The sequence below is a fragment of the Pongo pygmaeus genome, chromosome 5, assembly GCF_028885625.2.
Source record: "Pongo pygmaeus isolate AG05252 chromosome 5, NHGRI_mPonPyg2-v2.0_pri, whole genome shotgun sequence".
NCBI lineage: Eukaryota > Metazoa > Chordata > Mammalia > Primates > Hominidae > Pongo > Pongo pygmaeus.
The window spans coordinates 88,401,866-88,427,162 of NC_072378.2; the positions used below are offsets into that span (position 1 = coordinate 88,401,866).

Below are 25,297 nucleotides of genomic sequence, written 5' to 3' on the forward strand. Positions count from 1 at the left end.
AAAATCCACTTATCCTTCCTAAAGAATTCCATTTTTTTCTTACACTGAAGCCTACTCTCCACCTTCCCTTTCCCCCATTAAATTAGACATACAAACTTGAGGCATTAAGTTAGGAATACAAACTTTAGGCATAGTCCCATTAAGTTAGGAATACTAACTTCAACCATGTTGTAAGCCACTTCTTTTATGTGCTTCCATACACATATAAACTAACTTCGTTTTTTCTCTTGCTAATCTATGTTTTGTCAGTTTAATTTCTAGGCCCCTAACTATTGAATCTAAGTGGGTACAGGAAAGTTTTTCCTCCCCACTGGTAAGAAATGGAGGTCTCATGCCAACAGCCAGCTGAGGAACTGAGACCTGCCATCAACCACACAAATGAGCTTGGAAGTGGACCCTTGAAATGACAACAGCCCTGGCCAACAGCTTGACTGCAATCTGATAGATGACACTGAACCACAATCATCCAGCTTAATAGGTACAAAAAAAAAAGAATAAATGAATAAGACCTACTATTTGATAGTACAATAGGGTGACTATAGTCAACAATAACTTAACTGTACTTTCCAAAATACCTTAGAGTATCATTGGATTGCTTGTAACAAGGGATAAATGCTTGACGCTATGGATTTAAGAAAAACAAAAAAGACTCACCCAACTACATTGCTCCTAAGAAACTATGAGATAGTAAATATTTGAATTTTAAACTGTTATATTTTGGCGTAATTTTAGGGTAATTTATTAGAAATGGCTATAACAATGAAGATAATGAAGGGAAGGAGAAAAGAGCATCAGCAGATGCACTATGTCAATAAATTTCTGGTTGACAAGAAATAGACACAGAAGTACTGAAAAGTGCTGAGAAGCATGCACAGAGGTAGCAGGATCCACAGATGGAGGTGCCTATTTTACAAAACCCCAAAGAAGATCCAGGCCCAGAAACATCAAGTGCACAGGATGACTACAGTGACACAGGGACTGAAAAGGAGGGATTGGTTATTTTTAGCTATGTACAACAATTAAATTCTCACAACTCATACACACAACACACAGGTTATTCCTCAAGCAAAAGAAAAAGAAAAATCAGAGAGCTCTTCTCTAAAGAAACTGAACAGGGTGGGAGGGTGAACAGAAAAAAAAAAGAAAGAAAAAGAAACTGAACCAAATGGGTAGTGAGGGAAGAGCAACTAAGCACAACTGCTTATCATAAAGCAAAGGTCACAAGTTGACAAACCCAGCCCACATTCATGGAGCTTCCAAGCAGTTTCTCTGCCTCATTTCAAATGCACAGCCAACCAAGGATCACCACACATTTGAAGAAACTAGAAACATAAAGAAGAAAGATGATTCAAGGAAGAGAAAAATAAATATGCTTTTAACTAGTATTCTCATAGAGATTCAAGAAGCTATCACATCCATAAACCAAGAACAAGTTGTCATGAAAAGGTACAGGCAGAGAACAAGAATGTATGTACTGTTGACAAAAGCATAATTACCAGAATAAGTAATTCAACAAAAAGAAAGGAAGAAAATAAGAGAACCTCCTAGAAAGTTGAAAAAGAGATGACGTAAAAATTATGAGAGAAAAGATTAGACATGGAAAAGAATCTAGGAAGTCTAATAACCAATAGTTCTAAGAAGAAAGGGAAAATTAAAAAAAAAAAAAAAAAACAGAAGAAATAAAGTATCAGAGATGAGATCAAATTTCCCTTAATGGAAGAACTCAGGTTTTCAGATCCAAAGAGATCACCATCACAAGTGACCATCACAGTCAACTGAGGGAGCGGGGTGAGGGGGAAAGAATAACAACAAATAGTTACACACATCCACTGGGAAATTTTAGGACAAAAATAAAAAATAATTCTAAAAGTTTCCAATGGCAAGAGTAGACCACTTATCAATAACTAGATTCTGAAAAAAAAAAAAAAAAACAGACTTTTTATCAGTAACAGAGGTTACTAGAAGATAAAGAAACAAGATTTTTAATATTCTGAGGGAAAATCATTTCCATCTAAAATTTTGTATACAGCCAAACTATTCAATATAGGGCCAGAGCAATAGTGTTTTCATAAACCAGGCGTGTATATGGTTTACTTCCTGCATATTCTTAGGAACTGACTTAGAGAGATATCCTTACAAAGTGAAAAAATAAACCAAAAGAAATAAAGGAGAAGGAAGCAAAGAAAAGTTAGATGGAATCCAGAATGCTAGATCCAACCAGGAAAACAGTTGGAAGCACAGTTTATATAGAGTCAGGAAATCACAGAAGGCTCTAAGAAAGAAAAGTCTTTGGGATAACAAAAAGATAACTGAAATAAATAAAATGACTAAAACCTTGAAAACGCTTGGTAATAGGGTATTTGTAAAGATATATAAAAGTATTTAAATTCCAACAATAGGAACACTTTACCTGCAGTGGCAGAGGGGTCATGACATTGAACCTTGGGCAAGTTAGCTGCCCTTTGGTGGTCATTCCCATTACTGCACTTGTGTGCTCTCTGGTGTAACCTGGTTTGAGAAGCAAGCAAACTACACTTCCCAGACTCCCTTGCCAGCTCACTGGCAGGAGACAGGAAAAAAGGAGAGAGAAACTTATTTCTTGGTTCTTGGACTAAGAGGAAGGAAAGGCGGGCACAGAGACTTTGATAAGCTACATCTGCAGGAACTCACATAAAGGTGATTAACAGACCGTGATATAAATAAATAATACACAGATTTGGGGGTACTTACAAGAGTTGAAAATAAAAATAATTAAAAGTGGTTGCCTTGAGGGAGCAAGACTGAGAGGAGGAAAGGATGAGAATGGGTTCTAGCTTTCCTCCATTGTAAGCTTTCCAGTATTATTTAACATTTTTTTAATTGATTTATAATAAAAGGTGATAAAAACAAGATTGAGCTAAAAGACAAGGTAATCAGAAGACAGAAAATGAACACAATATCTAAAGAACCAGATAAGACTGTGAGAGACCAGGTCAATACAAGCTGCTAATTACATTAAAATTGACACAATACATCTGTTTTTCTCATAAGCTAACATTTTGCATGACTGATATTCTGTGAGTAAAGTCAAGAGTTCTTTTTTTTGTTCTTACATATATATATACATACATATATCTTTATTATTAAAGTTCTAGGGTACATGTGTACAACATGCAGGTTTGTTACATATGTATACATGTGTATTATCTTAACCAGGTAATAATTTTATGTTTAATCAGCTAATAGAAGAATACTTAATGAAGTAGAAAAATATTTAGGATATATTAAGCCAAAATAGTATGTTACTAAACTATAAGTAAAATATACTAAACAATTTGTATATAAAACATATTTCACCTAATGAAAGTTCCATTATAGCAGAGATCACTATAATTTGCAACATCTAGAATGGTACTTGGCACATAACAGACACTTAAAAAATTGTGGAATGAATATATTTTTCATTTAGTCAATGAAACAAAAAATATATATAGACAGAGGGAAAAGTCTAAAAGCATACACACCAAAATGTAAGCAGCAACCATCTCTAACTGGTGAAATGACGTATGTTTTTTGTGTTTGTCCTGTTCCTTATCTTCATTTTCTAACTTTTCTACAATGAATACAAATTACTTTTATAATGGGGAAACACATTTTTAAGACACTATCATTTTTTCATTATAAGACCAGAATCACAAGGCAAAAAAGAAATTTTTACTAAAATGCTTATCAAGTCCAAGTTAGAAAAAGTTTCAACTACTACTATTAATAAGATAGGTTTAGTAAGATATAGACATACTCATTGATCTTGACCTAATTAAGAGAATTTGAAAAGCTTGCAAAATAACAGGACACTGCAAACTTATTATTCGTAGCACAGATCAGGTAATTGGTTCCAATACTAGTAAATAAATCTCATGAATCAACCAGTTCGGTATATAAGAAGCCTCTCTTGGTTATTTTAATTAGTTACTTTCAGATTAAGTAGCTCTCATAATGAGAATGTGCAGTGTCTTCATTAGACTTCAAAGTGTAAAATCAAATGATATACTCACTTGCATTAATTACCATTTATGTAACAGGTTATGCTTTTCAGAACTCTGTAGCAATACAAGTTAAATATGTAAAATACAGCATTCTTTTAAGTGATCTTCCGTCAGGGTATGCCACATTTATTGCTCTAAAGATTTACCTTGATATGGAATAAAATTTAAAAGCCACTTAACGTATTCTGGGCAGCACTACATATCACAGAGGCATGTAAACAACGTTTTAATTTTTATAAAGTAATCCATCTTCATGAAAAGAAAAGATCAAAAGAATTTTCCCAAAAGTTTTGTTTTATTTTACATTTGTCCCTGACTCGCTGATTACTTTCAGTTTTCTTTTGTATAAAGCATGCATTCTAGAAAAATCAACTATAATTATTTCAAACAATTTTTCACTGATTCACAAAGAGGATAAAGTTTTTTCCCCTTTTTTATCCAAGCCAGCATTTGCCACTTCCATAATCACACATAATGAATAAGCGTATGTGAGCAAATAATGAGTTAAGAAAGTATCACAGAATCGTAAAAAAAAATATGAAAATCCAGTTAACTCCTCATCTAACAGATAAGCTCTACTGCTGAGATGGGTCGAAGCAAATGTTCTTCCATCTGATCAGCAGCACTACTCAATACTAAATATCAATATTCAATGTCTTACTTATTTCCTATATAAAATTTAAAAATCCATCTATGAATATCCAATATCACACTCTTAAAATCAAAACAAGCAGTCATATTTCATATAGAGTATCAAGTAATGCTCTTTATTAGCTCTTTAGTATCTCTTACTTAGTTGTCTGGTACTATACGTAGTTTTGTTATATCTCTTACTACATCTTAAATTGTACTTCATTTTCCTGCTGAGAGTAGGAATTGTACTTTTATTTTCCTCTAGTGTCTTGTATTGTCTTTGAGACCTTCTAAAGCTTACAGTAGCTTAATAGTTATCTATTAAAGCAGTAAATATTCTGTCTGCAAATATATTTATTATCCCATTAAGTGAAAGGAGCAATGCAATTTGAATTACCATCACAAAGCAATTTGAAAAAAATTAATAGAGTTTTTTCTACTATTTATTTATAAGAGAACAGCCTATATCATATCCCATTATATGGAGGATCAGAAAGTAAGGAAAGAAAACAGCAGGTAAGAAGATGAAGGTATAATGTCTCCAGAAACCAAACATCCAACTCTTAATATTGATTATCCCAAGGGGTGGGATAAAAGTTCTCACAGGGAGAACTTTTTAATTTCTTTTTAATGTTTTATGAGGAAGACAGAAGACATTATCAGAAAAAATATATTTTAAGACAGAAAAATTCATCTATTAGCATAAAACAGTAAAAATAACTATCAAAATATTGAAAGAATAATGAGGACACGACCTGGCAAAAAGGATTCTGGGCTCTGGGGCCAGATCACTTGCATTCAAATCCCAGTCCTGCTACTTACAATAATTGTGTGTGTGGCCTTGAAAAAGCTACTTATTCACAACGCTATCTTATAGCGTTGTGAGTATTAAATGAGATAAATGTTCTATGTAAAGTACTCAGAGCAATGCCTAATACACATTGTGTTCAACAAGTATTACTTGTTATAACTGTTGCTATAGCCAAAATACAGAATGAACTTGTGCAACCACACTAGTATTCAAAAAAAAATGCTAATCAAAGCATTTTAAAATTCATTTTCCTTTAATTTTTACATCAATAAAATATTTTAAGAAAAAAATTCATTTTCCAATTGTCAACTTGGCTACATTACTTATATTAAGTGAAACTATCCCAAATTGCCAAGGATGTACACTCTAGCACTGCTGTTGGGAGCATATCACTACAACCTCTAGCAAGGTATATCAAGGACTTCAAAGGTTTCCATACTATATCTAAGTAATACTATTTTTGTCAAAATTTATGCAAAGATGGGTATAAGAAGATCAGTACAGTTATTTACAGCAACAAAAAAACTGGAGTCTAAATGCCCCTATAATCGAGGGTAAACTATTTTTTCTTGGCAGCAATTAAGTCATTTTAAAAATACATGTTATAACAACGAAATATACTCATGTTAAGATAAAAAGCAGCATACAAAAATAATCATGCCTGAGTACTGTGGCTCAGGCCTGTAATCCCAACACTTTGGGAGGCCAAGGCAGGCAAATCACTTTAGCCCAGGAGTCTGAGACCAGCCTGGACGACACGGGGAAACCCTATCTCAACAATAACAAAAAAAAAGACAAAAATTAGTTGGGTGTGGTGGCACGCGCCTATAGTCCCAGCTACTCTGGAGGCTGAGGTGGGAGGTCGAGGCTGCAGTGAGGCATGAGTGTGCCACTCCACTCCAGCCTAGGCAACACAGTGAGACCCTGTCTCAAAAAACAATCATCATCATCATCATATAGTTTAGTTCTAATTACCTGCTAAGCCTACCACAGCTAGCACAATCTCTGGCATATGGTAAATGTTCAATAAATATTTGTTAACTACATGAATGAACAAAGAGACAAATTCAATCTCTTTATCCTATATTCCTTGTTTCTCATTTGTTTGGGTCCAGTAGCCCAGCTCTATATAGGGGAAAAAATGTTTGAAAATATTAACAAAAAATTAATTTGCTTTAATCTTTCAAAGCTTCACATGTTTGCTGCCCCCAGAACCAGGCCAACTGAAAATTCTGAGTTAGGGTTGCACCTATGTTTGCAACCAAAGTTTTATCTGTATCTGCTCAGCTCTAAGAGTTCTCTAGCCAGATTTTGGTAATAGGTAATAAATTTGGTTGGTTTTTATTTTTAAATACCATTTCAAAGACAGTATCTCTATTAACTAGTAGTAACTCTCATATTTAGGATTTGATTAAAGAAACTACTATTTAAGGGACCTTTTTATCCTTCAGTAAATCCTAAAGATGTGACTGCTAGCCAATGGGTATTTCAAAGATTTGGTTTTAAAATGTTAGATTGTTTTGCCTTTACTTAATTTTCTTCTTGTACTATAACTATACCACACCCTAAAAGAATTCTGAGTGAACTCCGGGAAATCAATGTTGGTTTTCACGTAATAATGGTTTTCAAAACAGTCTTCAGTTATAACAACAATAACTAATATGCATTGAGTGCTGTACTAATAAGCATTTTATGTGGGTCTCCACCAACTAACAGAGAAATTCTCAGGTATGTTCTTAACTAAATGGCTGGCTAAATACTACTTTGAATTAGGTCACTGATTTTTAAATTTTGTTCCATGAGGCACTACAGATAGCGGCTCCCAAATCAGGTTAAAAATCACAAATAATCGGGGTGCTTTTCAAAAATGCATTTTCTCAGAACCAATCCAGGCTTAATGAATTTGAATCTCTGAATTTTTTTTTTTTTTAATAAAAGTTTCCTATGATGGTAGCGCAACTGGAAATGCTGCCCTAAAAAGTTCCATGGTAACCTCAGACGCCATACCAGAATGCAATCCCATATGCTTTCCTCAATTTGCAACAACCAAAGCATTACTGCTTTTATCTATTTCATATAGGGGGACTCAAAGAAAGATTTAGGCTTGGGGAGGGAGTCAAACAGTCCTTTTTAAACCAATTTACCACAAGATGCCATCAAACGTAGCTTCAGATCAATAAACAGTGTTTCTGAGTTGACCTCTAAATATTCTCTGGTAGTCTCACTTCCCCGTGATGAAAAAGAAACACAGGAGCTTTATTGTGTCCCACCCAGTTGCAAGGAAACTGGCCTGGATCCCTAACTATAGTTCTGATGAAACTACTATTAAAAACAGGGCTGGGGTCTTTAAATGACGAGATCTGGCCTATATTCTCTCTAAGAGTTTTGGTTATCACCAGAGGTATGACACTAAACATTGATTGAGTCCTAAAATTAGTATAGTTAGTATAATTTCCATTATTATGAGGAAAAACCACCTTAAACCTAATTTTATTTATTTATTTATTTATTTTTTGAGACAGGGTCTTGCTCTGTAGCCCAGGCTGAAGTGTAGTGGTACAATCTCAGCTCACTGCAACCTCCGCCTCCCGGGTCCAAACGTTTCTCGTGTCTTAGCCTCCCAAGTAGCTAGGATTACAGGTGCAAGCCACCACACCCGGCTAATTTTTCTATTTTTCAGTAGAGATGGGTTTTTGCCATGTTGGCCAGGCTGGTCTCGAACTCCTGACCTGAAGTGATCCACCCACCTCGGCCTCCCAAAGTGCTGGGATTATAGGCATGAGCCACCACGCCCAGCCTAAACCTAATTGTAAAAGCCCAAGTACTAGAATACAGAATGATGCTGATTTTGCCACTATCTACTTACATGATTTGAAACAAATATTTTACTTTTCTGGAGTCTGGTCCCTCAGACACCTCCACAAAAACTCTAAGCTTCCCCAGAACAATTAAAAAAGTAAAAGTCCTTCCCAGACATAACTTTATTTACTGCTGAATTCCTAAATACTAGATATAATGTCATGGTATAACTGATATTTGTTTGTAAATAATAAGATAGAAGATAAATTCTTATTTAATTCCAATATTCATTTCATCTCTAGTTCTTACGTTACATATCAGGAGCTACTTGCTTTGCTTTCAGAAGAAAACTAGAGCCAAAAAGAAATTTATAAAGAGCTAAGTGAACAAATCTAAATGAAAGCAGTATACACAATACCTACTTGATCATAATTTGGCTCATTCTGTTCCTAAATAAGATATACTTTTTTGTCTGTAGTTCACTGAAAATTATTCCAGAGACATCTGAAACCTCTTTAATATTCTCCTCAGTATGTAAAACTTTTCTAGTCTAGCATCTCATTACCTTAGCCACACTATACCTGTCTGAACATTCGGCTCCAGTCATTAGCATAAATATACACTACAAACATTATTAATGAGATACATACATATCAAGGGACCCAAGCAAGCTATTAACCACCTGGGGTAACTGCATGGTTCTGTATAAAAACCTTTAAAGGCCAGGCGCAGTGGCTCATGCCTGTAATCCCAGCACTTTGAGAGGCTGAGGCGGGCAGATCACGAGGTCAGGAGTTTGAGACCAGCCTGGCAACATAGTGAAACCCCGTCGCTACTAAAAATACAAAAAGTAGACAGGTGTGGTGGCATGTGCCTGTAGTCCCAGCTACTCAGGAGGCTGAGGCAGGAGAATCACTTGAACCCGGGAGGCAGAGGTTGCAGTGAGCTGAGACCACGCCATCACTCCAGCCTGGGTGTCAGAGTGAGACTCCGTCTCTAAATAAATAAATAAATAAATAAACAAACAAACAAACACTGTTACAGCAGCAAATACAGAAGCTGCCTGAACATACTGCAGTTTATCCACACAACAACTATTTCTACAACACGCTATTCACAAGTCACGAAGCGTATTTGTCAGGGCACGTATAGTATGACCATACATTGAACACCCTGCTCTAACAAAGGCATAGGACATGATTTTCATGAGAAAAAAAAATTTGTCTTTCAAATGTATACATTTGGTAAATTACATAAAAAATCTTGTCAAAGTACCAATGGTTTAGCATGAACTTACAATTAATGGGAAGAAATCTTACTTCAAAACTTAAAAAAAGCAAATTTTAAAAAATCTTCATATTAAATATGTTTCCCTACCTTAAGCTCACTTTTTACACTTTCTTACAAAGAAAGAACATTTAAGATATAAAGATTGTCTTTTAAGGAGAATGTATTCAATGATGGGTTGTCAAACTATGGTCCAAAAGCCAAATGTGACCTGCTAATTTGTAAATAAAATTTTATTGAAATATATCCACCAAATGTTATTGAAATACATCATTTGGCTTATGTAAAATCAGTGGGATATGGCTGCTTTTTATTTGAGACAGAGACCACGCAACCCACAAATGATAAAATATTTACTACTAGGTCCTTTACAGAAAAAGTTTAGAACAAAAACTTAAAGCTGGATTACAGGAAAAACTTAAAGCTGAGGATTCTGTCTTAAGCAGTCCTAATCCATGCAGCACCTAACACAGAGCCCTAGAGGTAAATAAGTTTTCAATATAATTTCTGAAAGAATGAATGAATGAATGAAAGGAAGAAGGGAAGGAAGGGAGGGAGGGAGGAAATTCCCAGACCAGGATCCAGGAAAATAAACCTGTCTATAATTTCCTTCAAGAAGTATTATACAAATGTACCTCACCTACTTAAACAGATGTGTTATAAAAAGCTGAATATAAATTATATTTCCATAAATGCCTAAGTGGCTTTTCTTATTCCCTGCAATAATTTTCCTTATAAAGGAAGTCCCAAATTTACCTTTTATATTCAGTTTTTCTTGAAGCAAGGTATGCTTGTATATGCGTGTGTATTATATAAATATGTAAGTCAAAAGATATAAATACAGATATAGATACATATGTAAAAATTGCAACCATAGCACCAGCCCTTTTGTTGGTCTATTACATTATTCCCATAGCCTTACATTTTTCCTGTGTCAAGCATAATCTGAGTTATTATCTTTTACTTTACTATTTGCTTTACAACATTACTTATTAAAAACATTTGGTTTTTACCTACTGATTCAATAACAGTTGAAATTAAATTTATAGTACTCCCAAACTCTCAGCAGAAAGAATTAAAATAAAATGCATGAAAATTAATTCTAAAATTTTTATATAGTTCTAAGTCTTCATCACTTTCAATTGATGTTGAATTATTTTGAAGACTATTTAATTGCATTACAAAATCTGCTAATAAAGTACACAAATAAATCCGATTATAAAATTCTATCTTTTCCCAGAATATCTGTGAAAAAGCAGATTTCACAATTACAAGACAGTTCAATTCCAAATGCAACTGTAGTAACATTATATCACTTCTCTTGGTATTACAATTTACACTCAAGTAGAACTGACTCCCCCCTCCTGGGGAAAGCCATGAAAATAATGAAATAAGAGTACTCAAGACAAAAGAAATATTAAGAAAAAAGTTAAATGTATTTTAGGAAATGTCAGAAGTTCAACGAGTTCCTTTAAAATACACTTTGATTATTTGGCAGCTTTCAACAAAATTGAAGGACAATCTAATCAAGGAGGCATAAAGACATAGTAAAGCGACTATCAAGTGTAACTGCAAGTCTTTCATTGGGAATCATTTTGTTTAACTCTGAAAGTGGGGGGAGGGGGCAGAGGGAGTGTTATATTTCAATACACCTTTGCCAATATTATGGTTAAATAAAATGATTTTATTTTATCAAATGCTTGAAGTCTATTTTCATCAAAATCCCAAAACTGCAGTTTTGGCTGATTTAATCTACACAAAAATGCTTGCTATGTAAAACTCATTTGACCAACTCTCACTAGCAAAACCTCAGCCAAATCGAAAGTCCCACTATCTTATAGGAAAAGTCCAACTTCATCTTTATTCCAAATACACAAGTTAATGAACAATTTTTGCCAATTATCTCACATTTGAATTTCAATGTGAGACAGAGAGGCAGGCAGGCAGGCAGGCAGGCAGACACTGACAGATAAAAAGCCCTGCCATACCTGTCTCTTGGATGAAATAAGGTACTTTCACTAACTCTTAATAATGTTCTCTTTGCGGTCTTGGAATCTCCCTCAGGAGAGACATTTGTTAACAACAGCCAAAGGAAGAAAGAGAGGAAATGTTTAAAGGAAAAATGTCATCACTTTCAACTTACTCCCACTGCCCTACTCTATACTATACAAAAACTGAGAACATCCCAACCCAGTCCAAAATATCTTGTTGCTAAATTCAACAGACACTTTTCACTCCTTAGCTTACTAATTCTCTATAAGATTTAACCTTTCTTTGGAGACATTTTTACTTTCCCTCAGCTTGAATGACAGATATTTCTCCTGGTTTTCTCCCACCTCCCCTACTCTCAGTCACCATTGCTTCCTCTACTCAATAGCCTGTCCACATCCCTGTCTTTACTATCACATACTATTGTCTCCTAAATCTGTACTTTCAATCCATATTCTTCTCCTAAACCCAAGATCCAACTACCTAAATATCCAAAGAATGCTAAGGAAACATGTGACAGAGGTATACCTAACCTAATTTATTCTATCCTGTTTTCTCAGAAAATAAATTTTATTTACACTTATTTAATCAACTGGGAATTTATCTGGCTATGAGATATGTGCTGAAGCTCTAAATTGAATTTGTGCCAAGCTGTTAATCAATTATCCCCACATAATTTATTATTAGTTAAATAATTATCTGCAAGTTGTATGAGATAGGGACAGTGTCCACACTGCTCACTGCTGTTTCCCCAGAACCTAGCACAGTATCTGACACACAGAGGAATCCAAGAAACAGAAACTATAATTTAGTGTATTACTAAAGTCTTAGTGGTGGGGAATGTAACAAGAAATAATTTTCAAAGCTCCGGAAAAAGTTAAATAAAATTTAAAAATTCAAAAATTAAACAAGTTAAAATATAACCAAGTGCTACGGTTTGAAAATTCATGGTGAAACTTAATCTCCAGTGCAACAGTACTGAGAGATGGAACCTTTAGGAGGTGATTAGGCCACGAGGGCTCTGCCCTTATGCATGGGATTAGTGATCTTACAAAAGGGCTGGTGGTAACTAGCCAGGCCCTTTTGCTCTTCCACCATTTGAGCACACAGCATTTGCCCCTTCAGCCATGGGAAGATGCAGCAACAAGGCATCATTTTGGAAGCAAAGAGCAATCTTCACTAAACACTGAACCTGCTAGCATCTTGATTCTGAACTTCCTAGCCTCCAGAACTGTGAAAAATAAATTTCTGTTCTTTATAAATTACCCAATCTGAGGTATTCTGCTATAGCAGCACAAATGAACTAAGATACTAAGTATGATTAAATGCCTGGAAACTTTTTCTAAAGAAGCTCTCTAATCTTCCCAAAACATTCTTAAGATTTCAGCTCTAGAAGACTCTGTTTTCCTCCACAGAAAAGCAATATAAGAATAGCTAGTACCACTCAGGTATAGGCTGAGTTGTAGAGAGAAGAACAGGAAGGAGCCCAGACTCTTTATGAAAAAAAAAAAAAAAATCGAAGTGCATTTGGGAAGTAGGTGCACAGCACGCACTATATAAAACAGGTGTAAATCCATGTCTTACTTTGCAAAGTTAAGTTAGAACCCTGTGGATCAGAATTAGAGATACTAGGCCTTCCTTTTGACCTCAACTCCTACCAAAACCATACATTTCTCATCTCAAAAGCCTTCCATTATTATAAAAGATACTGCAAAGAAATAACAAAACACACTGCTGAACAGTAAATTTAAAATAAGCCTTCTGTATATTAACACCCAGTACACAGGCAAGGTGGTCACTATCAGGATGACACACTTCCAAGTGGATCATCATGACTCAGTTCCAACCTTAGAAGATAGCCTTCATTCAAAATGAATTTATGTATTAATTCTTCACAGCAAAGTAATAATAATAACAATGACAATAAAAGAAGTTTTTAAATATGTAGAAATGCTAGATTGCCTATAATTTAAAAAGTCTTCCAGATTAAAAAAATCAAACCATACAAATATTAGAAGAAATATGAGAGAATTCTTCTTTAATCTCAGTATAAGGAAAGGCTTTCTAACTATAAATCAAAATCAAGAGGCAATAAAAATTAATAAACTTGACTTCATAAAAATAATAAAATTTTGTATGGCAAAAAAACATGGACAAAGTCAAAAGACAACAGAAAAGAAACAAGGACAGATAATTCACAAAAAAGATAAGTATAGCCCTTAAACATATGAGAGGATGTTTGACTCCATTCAGAATTAAAACTAGAATGAAATACCATTTCTCACTAACTAGATTGGTGAAAAAATTTGCCAGCACATTCTATTAGCAAGGCTGTGGTGGTACAGGCATTCTCACAAACTGCCTGTGGGAATACAATCTGGCACTACCCTTTTGGAGCAGAAACTCGTGGTATCTAACTAAACTTCATATACACCTAGCCTTCAACTCAGGAATCCTTCTTTCTAGAAATTGACCCTGAGGTTAGACTTTCAACAATATGGGGGGAAAGTCAGCTCAAAGTTATTTATCACAGCATCATTTGTAATTACAAAATACTGGAAACAATCTAAACATCTCTATATAGGAGAGTCATTGAATAAACTAAGTACTCACACAATGGGTACAATGCAGCTGTAAAAAAAGAATGAGGATATCTGTGAAGTGAAATGCAGTGGTTTCTAGAACATATTGTTAAATGGAAAAAGCAAGGTGAAAAGACTATCTAATTCTAAAGTGTATGGTATCTTTCCTAAAAGAAAGGGGAAAAAGAAAAGAGCATCTGCTCATCTGTACAAGAAGAAATGCAAGAAGGGTAAATCAGAAAATGATGAGGCTGATTATTTAAGGAGGTGGGTAGGAATAGAATGAAAAGAGAAAGGGAAAGGGTTAAAAGGGATAGGAGAAAGTAACATTTCTCAGAGCACATACGCTGAATCATAGTAGAGTTTCACACACTCAGAAAAATGAAAAATTAAAATCAACAAAGGATGAGGGCAAACTCAGAATATAAGCAGAAACAAATGAAACTAATTGTATTACAAATGAAAACTATCTACACTAAAGGGGTTGGCAGGAAGAGAGAAAATAATTAAGTAACTTTGGAACACAGTACACTTTATATACCCTAAGGCTAAAGTCAGACCAACTGTTCACAAATATTACACTCTATTCAAATGGATTTCTCACAGTGGCTTGGGACAGCAATTCCAAAACTACTTTATGTGTATTATAATAAATATTATGGATAATGAAAACCAAGTGTCTCCCTATCAGAGAGAGGAGTTACAAATAGAAAATGAGAAAAAATTCAATAAATCCTATGGTAGTGCATTAGAATTGGAAGTATCAGTACGAACTCGTGATTTTGAAAAAAAAATGTATGCATACACATACAGACAGAGACAGATACTGAAATAGATATAGGTGTGTATTTATGTATACACACACACACACACACACACACATTTCCTAGCTCTATCTTCTGAGAGGGCCTAGAAGAAATGACATCCTGGTACTAATGAGCCCAACTTGTGTGCAGAAATTGGTTTCTAAATACCACTCCTTAGAGAAACAGTTGATTCCAGGGCTGGGGTAGGAAAAGTACAAGGTAAGTCTGCAACATGTAGGGGTGCCAGGAACAAGAAAGTACTCAAAAAATGAGGGAGAGACGTCAAAAGACAGGAGTCACTTGATGGGGCTCTCAATGGTCAAATGAGACATTTGGAGCAATAAAATAATTACTAAGACTATAACCCACAGAATATAATACGTGTCTATGAGTCCACACTGATAGGAATAAAAAAAGAAAGAAAATAAAGTAATGAGAAAGAAGGGAAAGTTCTTCCTAAGAACTGAATTCCACTATTCTACTTAGCAAACATAACCATGGTAACTGTTTCAGGTAAGAATCATTAATTAATGTTAAAAATAATGGGGAAAAGTATAAGAAATAGGATATTTACATGATCTCAGAGTATCTCCCTTACAGCTTCTTAAGTACAAAGGAAAAATAATAACTTTATCATGGCAGACATGCCTTTATCAATAAATAAAGTACAAAACAAAAATAAAATAATAAACAGAAATAACTTTATCAATCTGGCACACACCAACTAAATCAAGAGATCAAAGTTAACATCATCACTAATAGGACAATTCAACATTATGTGCCTCCTGAAATGACATGCAGAATATTACTACTGTGATGTTCTTGCAAGCATGCCCAACTTGAATCATGAGGAAACATCAAACAAACTCAATCTGAGAGACAAGCTACAAGATAACTGGCCAATGCTATTCAAAAGTGTCAAAGTTATGAAAGAAAGCCTAAAGAATTATTGCAGAGGCCGGGCATGGTGGCTCACACCTGTAATCCTAGCACTTTGGGAGGCCAAGGCGGGCAGATCACGAGGTCAGGAGATCGAGACCATCCTGGCTAACACGGTGAAACCCCGACTCTACTAAAAATACAAAAAAATTAGCCGGGCGAGGTGGTGGGCGCCTGTAGTCCCAGCTGCTCGGGAGGCTGGGGCAGGAGAATGGCGTGAACCCGGCGGGCGGAGCCTGCAATGAGCAGAGATCACGCCACCATACTCCAGCCTGGGCGACAGCGAGACTCCGTCTCAAAAAAAAAAATTGCAGAAAAAAGAAGAGACATGGCAACCTAATGAAACACGTGATCCTGGACTGGATCCTGGACCAGAAACAGGACATAATATTGACACTTTGGGTGAAATCTGAATAATGTCAATAATCAATACATCAATGTTAATGTCTTGATTTTGGCCATTGTACTATATAAGATGTTAACATTTGGGGAATCTGGTTAAGGGCACATGGAAATACTTTGTACTATTTTTGGAAGACTTACTAAGTCTGACATAATTCCAGATTAGAAGATTTTTTAAATGTTTAATTATTAGAGATCAAAAACTGCAACCAGAAGTACTCAGAACTATAAAAACTAAAGAAATCTCATTTTTAAAAGTATGAGTTTATTGAAATACACAAAACACAATTAATTCTTCCATCAAACAAACTTTCATTTCATCTGTTTCTGAGACTACAGTGGCTTAGTCTCCATCAATTCACCTATTACAACTAATATAAATTTCTCACTGTTTCATTTTCAATAACTTTCATATTTCAGTTTATATTACCTGGCTTTACACTTCAGAAATATTCCCTATTCTACAAGGTTTTCGAATCCATTAAAGCTTCCTGTCAAAACCACTCCAGGCAGGGTTCAATGGCTCACACCTATAATCCCAGTACTTCAGGAGGCCAACAGGGGAGAATCACTTGAGGCCAGGAGTTTGAGACCATCCTGAGCAACATAGCAAAACACAATTTCTTAAAAAAAAAAAAAAAAAAAAAAAAAAGCCACTCTACTTACTGTTATCTCCAGGCCCTCAGGCCTTGGTCAGGCGAATGCAAAATTCTTACACAATACCTTTTACTGTTAACTATATCCAGGTTTCCTATTACACTCAATTTCAGAGATCCTTGGTTTAAATATTGTTACTAGATATAATAAATTGCCATTAAATTATGAAATAAGGATAATAAAAAGAAATACTACACTGTATCCTGACATAGCTTTAATGACAATGGAGTCCAGGACTCATAGCTATTAATCAGCCATTCTGATTGCATAGCCTCTAAGACCATTCTACAGCCTCCTCAGGCTCTTTTCACCTTATTCAATCACAGAAAGTCCCTCTTCCATGCTATTGGACTTAAATTCTAGTGCGCAAAAGATAGATTTTACACTGGTCCAGAAACACCTTGCAAAATTTTTTCTCTCCCCGAAAAAAGTATCCTAAAACAGAGTAGGTATTCAATAAATACTCAGGGGTTTTCCTTTTGTTTTTGGTGGAGCCTGGTTCTCGGAGAAATTAGATATTTCCATTAGCAATCAAAAACATCTTGACCAATTACTTCATAAAAAATTACTTTAGCCAATCATCTAGGGGTCTAACAATACCAAGACACAGAGAAAGGGGTACACAACTACAGAGGAGGAACAAAATCAACAAAAGTTGGATGGCAGAAACGAGACAAATTTTGCAGGCTTTATTATTTTGCCCAAAGCTTACCATGATACTGTGAAGAAAGCAATGCAGAAAGTAAAGAGTATATAAGTCCAGGTGTAGTGGCTCATGCCTGTAATCCTAACACTTTGGGAAGCCAAGGCGGGAGGATCACTACAGCCCAGGAGCTCAAGACCAGCCTGGGCAACATGGCAAGATCAAATCTCTACAGAAAATTTTAAAAATTAGCTGGCCATAGTGGTGCATGTCTGTAATCCCAGCACCTCTGGAGGCTGAGGTGGGAGGATGACTTGAGCCCAGGAGGTCAAGGCTGCAGTGAGCAATCATTGTGCCACTGCACTCTAGCCTAGGCAACAGAGTGAGGACCCTGTCTCAAAAAAATAAAATAATAAAATAAATTTTAACAGAAAAAAAAAGAGTACCTAAAATATGAAACTCGTAAGAGGTTAAATTTATGCCTCAATCCCAAATCCCCAGTTCATTTCGTAGTGTAAAGCCTAGAGATAGACACCTTGACCTCACATTTTCCACTCTTTCTCCACCCAAAGAAGTAGGTAATAAACCCATTTGTTAAGACATTTTTACATATCTATTAAAATATATGTCTCAACAACATCCTTAACATCCTTACTACTAATTTAATAGATTCCGAACATAATCTAACCCAACATATTAAATGAATATAATTTTAATATTCTGAAAATAAGCAGAAAGGCTAATTTTCATTTATCCGTCAAAAACACATATCCACAGGGAAGGGTGCAGAATGGGTAAATGATCCAAATTCTGTATATGGATCTATATCTGTCTTTGTATAACTGCTGCAAGCATACAAGGCACATTTTTTCATTTCTACACTGTTTCAATTTTGCATTATGCATTATTATTAATTTTTAAGGCTAGTTCATTAAGGAAGTTCAAACTAATATGAACAAATAAACATATAAATATCAAATACTTATTTAACTACTTGAATTAGTACACAAAGCATTAATAATAAAAACCATAGGCCAGGCACGGTGGCTCACACCTGTAATCCCAGCACTTTGGGAGACCAAGGCAGGCGGATCACCTGAGGTCGGGAGTTCGAGACCAGCCTGACCAACATGGAGAAACCCTGTCTCTACTAAAAATACAAAATAAGCCGGGTGTGGTGGCGCATGCCATAAACCCAGCTACTTGGGAGGCTGAGGCAGCAGAATCACTTGAACCTGGGAGGCGGAGGTTGTGGTGAGCGGAGATCGCGCCATTGCACTTCAGCCTGGGCAACAAGAGCGAAAACCCGTCTCAAAAAATAATAATAATAATAATAATTATAATAAAAACCATACCTGCCATATAACCCAGAGAAAAAGGTCAATACCATAAGGACAGTAGCGATAATCTCTAGGTGGTAAAATTTCTTTTTTATTTTCTTCTTTTTTAATGTTATTTTCTGAATTTCGTCAAATGAACCTGTCTTACCTATAAAATACCCTAAAAAAGCTAAAAAATGCTAAACTGAGGGGAAAAGTTGTTTCCAACAGAGGCACACAAATAAAATGAATGAAAATATTTTTAAATATTCCCAATAAAAATCAAATATAATAAAATACTTAAACATTCTAGAAAGCATATAATGTTAAAATATCATTATAGTCACCTAATATTGAAAATAAGTTGTATCTGCTCCACTTCTTTTCTCCATATATATCTTTTAAGGTAACTACATGTTAAATGTAGATGGAGATGGCATGATACAAAGAGTATAACTGCCACTCAAGACTTTCCAAAACTCATAAAAATTAAATAGAATCTGTCATCTTCAAAATAACACTTAAAAGCTAATATATATGTACTGCCAGTTATTCCAAAACATTTTATTATTAGTTAATGACTTCTATGTTAATATCTGTTAAAATAATTATTTCAACTTGCTAAATGAATACATACATATAGCAAAACTGTAATAGATGCAAAAAATATGGATTACAAAAGAAAAAAATAAAATGTTGCTGAGGAAGAATAAAATTTCTACTAATATCTTCACCAGCCTGGGCAACATAAGGAGACTTCATCCTTACAAAAAATTTAAAAAATAGCCAGGCAGGGTGGCACATTCCCATAATCCCAGCTACTCAGGAGGCTGAGCTACTATTCAGGAGACTGAGGTGGGAGGATTGCTGGAGCCCAGGAGTTCAAGGCTGCAGTGAGCCTTGATCGTGCTACTGCACTGCAGCCTGGGTGACAGAGCAAGATCCTGTCTCAAATTTAAAAAATCTTAAAACTTAGAAATATAAAATCTGAAATTAAGCTTTGTTGTAATAATGCAACAACCTTACAAGTATATTAAGAGAATAAGGCAAATTATTCAAAGGAATAAAATACAGAATGAATCAGAGAGAGTTCATCATTTTTAGATTACAAACTGGCCATTTATCTATTAACCTTAACATGTCCAATATCATTAAAAAACAAGGTAGTGGGCAGCAGACATACCAAAAACCATATCATTAAGAGAAAAACACTTTCAAACTTAACATCTAGTTATGGATTTATGTTAAACTAGCTAAGCTCTGAAACCAAAAATTTAGCAGAATGAGAGATAACTGTACTATACAGCTTAGAATACTAGCAAAACAAAAAATATATAATTTTTGAAACATTTATTTTGCTGTTCACATCAGAAATTCACACTCTCAAGAGTGTAAACTTTTCTAACAACAAAACAATATTCTTCAAGCATTAGGGTTATTTGTATAATTTTTTTAGAAGTCTAACTTACCGAGTACCATCTGCTTTCCAGCTTACTTTGTATGGCTTCAGGTCTAAAAGTTTAATATTTTGCTTGTCCATGGAAACAGGCTGTGCTCCAGGGAATCCAGACCTTAAAGAAGAACACAGTATTACTATCGTGGCTGGTATCCATACAAAGCAATACATGTCTTAAACCAATCTCAAATGAATCACACATTTATCACAATGTTCTCCCTATGATGAGATTAATGTCAGCTGCAATAACATCCGCTTTCACAAAAATACTAATAAAAGATTATCATTTTCTTGACATTTTAGAATGCAAGTTAACAGAGTTCTAAATTACCACTGCTATAGTATAATCACTGAGCTAATTTTAAAATATTAGTATATATGATCTAAATAGTAAAGCAGGTATGTTTACAAGTCTTGTACTTCAGGAAGAAGTTTAAATCTTGGCTTAATTACCTTACATGATATTCTAGACCCCATATTTCCCCAACGTGAGACTGCCAACTTGACATAACTGCAAGGTTGGCAACTTTCTCCTCAAAAGATACCCAGAAGTGACAAAACAGGAGAAATATGGGTCAAGATTAAGGCTTAACACAACATTAAAACCAAGGGTGTAGGTCAAGATTAAGATTTAACACAACATTAAAACGGATCTTATTTCTTCATTATTTTCATATTTTAGTTAAAACTACTTCTAGATGATTTATCTAGTATTTATGTAACAGTAATAAAAGTTCTTTTCATTAGGAATTTATATTAGGAATTAACAATAATCCTTTTTCCTTACGTTCAACTGTATTACAGTTCTGTGCCACAGATACCAATGATCAGCAGAAATGACCACAGACCAAGACCCGAGAGCAACAGATAAGAGCAATGTATGCTCTCCTGAATCCACTATGAAATGTCTGAAAGATATTTTCAAGTCATGGCATTCACCGCTTATATTTAAAGCTGATTTTCCTAGACTTCTGATTACAGAAAAACTGGGAAATGAGGCAGATCCAAATTTCACCTCTTCCCTCTTAACAAATTGAGAGACTAGCTCAAACATTAATCAGTAGCAGTAGAGTCAAAGACGTGAAACAAATACTAGACAGTGAAAACAGGAATTTTCTATTACTTTAGGAAAATATGTGAGCCATCTAATTTTAACTCAACTGTCTGGTTATTGCATTGATTGTCTTGAATGAAATCTGACACCTTTAAAGTATTCTATTGCAAACATACTAACTTCAAGGAGCCAAGAAGATATGTCAATGCTTGTATTAATTTTAAGTGTTGTAAAATAAGAGTAAATTTTATTTAAAATTTTAAAATATTTATTACCCTTCCCAGCCACAGAATTGATGACACTTCTGCTGTACCTCTCCTAACTTTGGTTGTGTTGTTACTTGAGTTACACCTTTAACAGTAACACCTTCCAAGAAAATAGCACCCTTTAAAAAAAAAAATAAGAAGAAAAATAAGGGAAAGAGAAATATTTTATTAGAGTTCAAATTCATTTACAAAGAAGAGACTGAGAGATAAATTAGTTTGTTTTCACAAATCTTAGCAAGTCAATATATGTAACATAAATGGTCTGCTGTATAAACTCCCCTAGGATTGTACACTAGTTTTCCTAAATCCAGCATATGGTTTTCTTCAATATACGTATGTACTCTACAGGCACTTCTCAAATCATAACAGTAATAATAATTTATCTACCATTTACTGAGATCCAAGCAGAATGTCTGGCATCTTGCAAACATTCTCTCTAATCCTTACAACACTGAAAAAATAGACTGTACTATATTTATTTCACAGATGAGTAAATAAGGTACAAAGATTTTATGTAAATCAAGTGGTAAAAGACAGAATTTGAACAGGCCTACACTATACCAACCACCAATGAAGATAAGGGGAAAGGAGTTGTGTTACTATGAGTGAAGTATGGACGTTAAGGGGATAAACACCAAAACCTCTATCTTTGTCAACCAGAGTAAGAGTGTAGGCAAAGTGGCTAAGCCACAGTCATTGGATATATTAACATATTAATAGAACAAAATATTACTCATCATGGAATTTTTAATCTAAATTTTTTAACTCAGAACTACATATTTTGAAATATCACAGCGAAGTAAAGCAGATGGAGAATATCAAACAAATAAGGAACACTTCTGGAAATTTTAAAACCTAAAAAAAATAGTCTAGATGTATGCTACCGTTCTTTTAAGGTCCATAAAGGGACTGGCATCAGTCTTAAGAAAAATCTATAAAACAATTCTAGCTGTTAATGTAATTAGGCAATAAAAAAGTTAGTCTACAAGCTACAACGTTCAACCTTCTGGCAAAGACTTGGCAACCTGAGCCACTTGAGAAAAGAAAAAAAGAACACTTAATACTTCATCCACATACATTCTTGTCAAATCTAGAAGAATCCTGAGTCCTTCCAGCAGACACTAGTCCTACTTTTTGTCCCTAATTTTGAAGCACTTTTTGTACTTATCTGTCTTCTACTTTGCTTTCCTTAAATAACCATAATTTAGGAATTTCATAAGCCCAAGGATCAAAGAGTACCATCCCTCTACTATTATACCATTACTTCTCTGTACTAGCCAATGGCATTTCTGTTTAAAACCATTTTTATCATTAAGTACAACAGCTAAAGCAAAAAAAAAGAGTATTTTTAAAAGAAAGCTCAACCAGATAGATGAGGTTTGTAACATATTTACTTATTGAGTGCTCAGATAATTTCAATATCCTTATAAAATTGTATCTTATGCTAATTAAAAAAGAACATTTCTTTTTAGAGAGTTCAATATTAAGCATCTTAATTCTGATGGTATTAACAGTATGAGATGTTCTTTTTAAGTTTTACAGAAAGAAAGTCTCTAGCTTCATTTATCAACATAGATTTCCTATCCAAAGTTAAGAAATTTACATTAACTTCTGAAATGGGCAAAATAAAAGCAAAGGCCAAATTAACCTAAGTTACTACTAAAAACACAAACACTATTTATATTTTTAACAAATAATAAAAAGGACTAATACATAGAAAATTCACATTCAACCAAGCACTTTCCCACAATATTACCACAGAAATATTTTAATAACATTTCTATAGGGTTGAATAAGCTGAATATTTTTAATTTAACAGAGCCAATAAATACTGAGCATCAGTACAGATCTAACAACTACTGAGTCTGGTTATAAAAGTTAACCCCAATCATCTAGTAAATGTCTGTCATCCATTTATTGTTCTTCTTCCTTAATCTTTCCTACCATGCATCAACTTCTTTTTTAACTTCCTCTATTTTCTTCCACAACAAGTAAGTAAAAAGAAAGGCAGAAGTCCAATAAAAAAAAGTATGATAAACTTCATACACAAATCATCCTTGGTAACTTTAGGCTAACATAATTTGCTATTTAATGTTACTACAATAGTTCTGACAAAATACCATTTTTATATTATTCAAAATTATATAATAACTCCAAGAAAGATCACTAATTTTTTTATTTATTTCTAGATGCAGTTTCTTTAATGTAAGCCAATTCTGGTTATTTCTACCTAGAACTGAAAGCAACCTGAAAATAGCCATCTTCATTTTCATGTCAGAGATCTAGAAACTGTTTCAAGATTCTAAATGTGCAAAAGGTCTAAGAGGGGAGAAAATAAAATCTTTCAAACAAGATTTGCACATGCTGATACTGCTCATTATTTCATTATATCAGCCCTTCCAAATCTTGAATTTGCATTTTTAACCAGTGTTAGAAAATCCTGTATTTCCCTCCCTGGGAAATATGGGAAGCATGAGCCATGACATATTCCTGAAGCTAAATCTCAGGGCATCACCTCTCACAAACAAGAGATCAAGATGCTTTTCATATTTATTTTATTTAAAAAATCCACAATGGATAAAAGAGAACAATCATCCAGGATGTAGGTGCCAGACACAGGGCAGAAGGTAGCTAGAAAAGTATGCCTTAGGGAAGTTAAGGGCCTAGCCTCATCCCTACCTTGTTTTAATAGCTGTACCTAACATAAACAGCTTAGTTTTCCATTGTTGTAGCTTCCTCTGCCCCATTTACAAACATGGCACAGCCGGCATGCCTTGCAAGGCCTGAGTTGAAGGACCGCATGTGCACACAGACCAGTACAGCAGTACTAGGCTAACTAGAAGGATATCATCCCCATATGTGATCTCATTCCAAGTCTATAGCTGACTACCTTCATTGTTATGTATGAGATGGTTTCACTCCTTGAAAATATGGCCACTTCAGCATAAAATAGTTAAATCTTTATAATGGAAAGATCACTAATTCTAAACAGTGGCCAGATGTGGTGACTCATGCCAGTAATCCCAGCACTTTGGGAGGCTGAGTCAGGAGGACTGCTTGAGCCCCAGAGTTCAAGACCAGCTTGGGCAACACAGTGAGACCCATCTCTAGTTATAAAAATAAAAAATAAATAATTAATTTTAAAAATAAATTTTAAATAGCAATGTCTTAGGTCTGGAATTATTGTGAACATACTATAATTGAGTATTAAAGTCACTGACATTTATTTTCGCTTTTCAACAAATTATTTCTGTTTGTGAAAATAAAGAAAAATCAAAAGTTGAAAAAGTATGTTTATAGAAATATATTTCATAAACAGAATCAGTTAGCCTTAAAATTAAAATCTGCATGGCTATCAAAACAGAAATGAGTGATCCTTTAGACAGAAATTTAGTAAATATTACAGAAGATGGATGCAATTTATGTGAGAGAGAGAGCTCTGTGTGTGTGTGTGTGTGTGTGTAAAGAGAAAATGTATACAAGAATATATGTACAACAAGCATATTTTCATAATGAGGAAAAACATTCATCGTTGTATTCAAAGAAATGATCTCAGACATCAGTTCAAGGAGCAAGCAACATACATGTAAGTCATACTCTTCCAACTTAGTAACGCATGTACTCAAAAG

The 25,297-nt window shown here is 34.5% G+C and overlaps 1 protein-coding gene across 3 annotated transcripts in view; it reads right to left on the reverse strand.

Moving 5' to 3' along the window:
• Positions 1-25,297, reverse strand: part of RNGTT (RNA guanylyltransferase and 5'-phosphatase) — a 358,579-nt gene that overhangs the window by 263,404 nt on the left and 69,878 nt on the right. For all 3 annotated transcript variants that reach the window (XM_054491099.2, XM_063666408.1, XM_063666409.1), the window contains exons 7-8: positions 21,678-21,787; positions 20,362-20,463 (exon numbers count right to left, since the gene is read on the reverse strand). In XM_054491099.2, the coding sequence (XP_054347074.1) occupies positions 20,362-20,463; positions 21,678-21,787 (212 nt within the window). The remainder of the gene's footprint in view (positions 1-20,361; positions 20,464-21,677; positions 21,788-25,297) is intronic.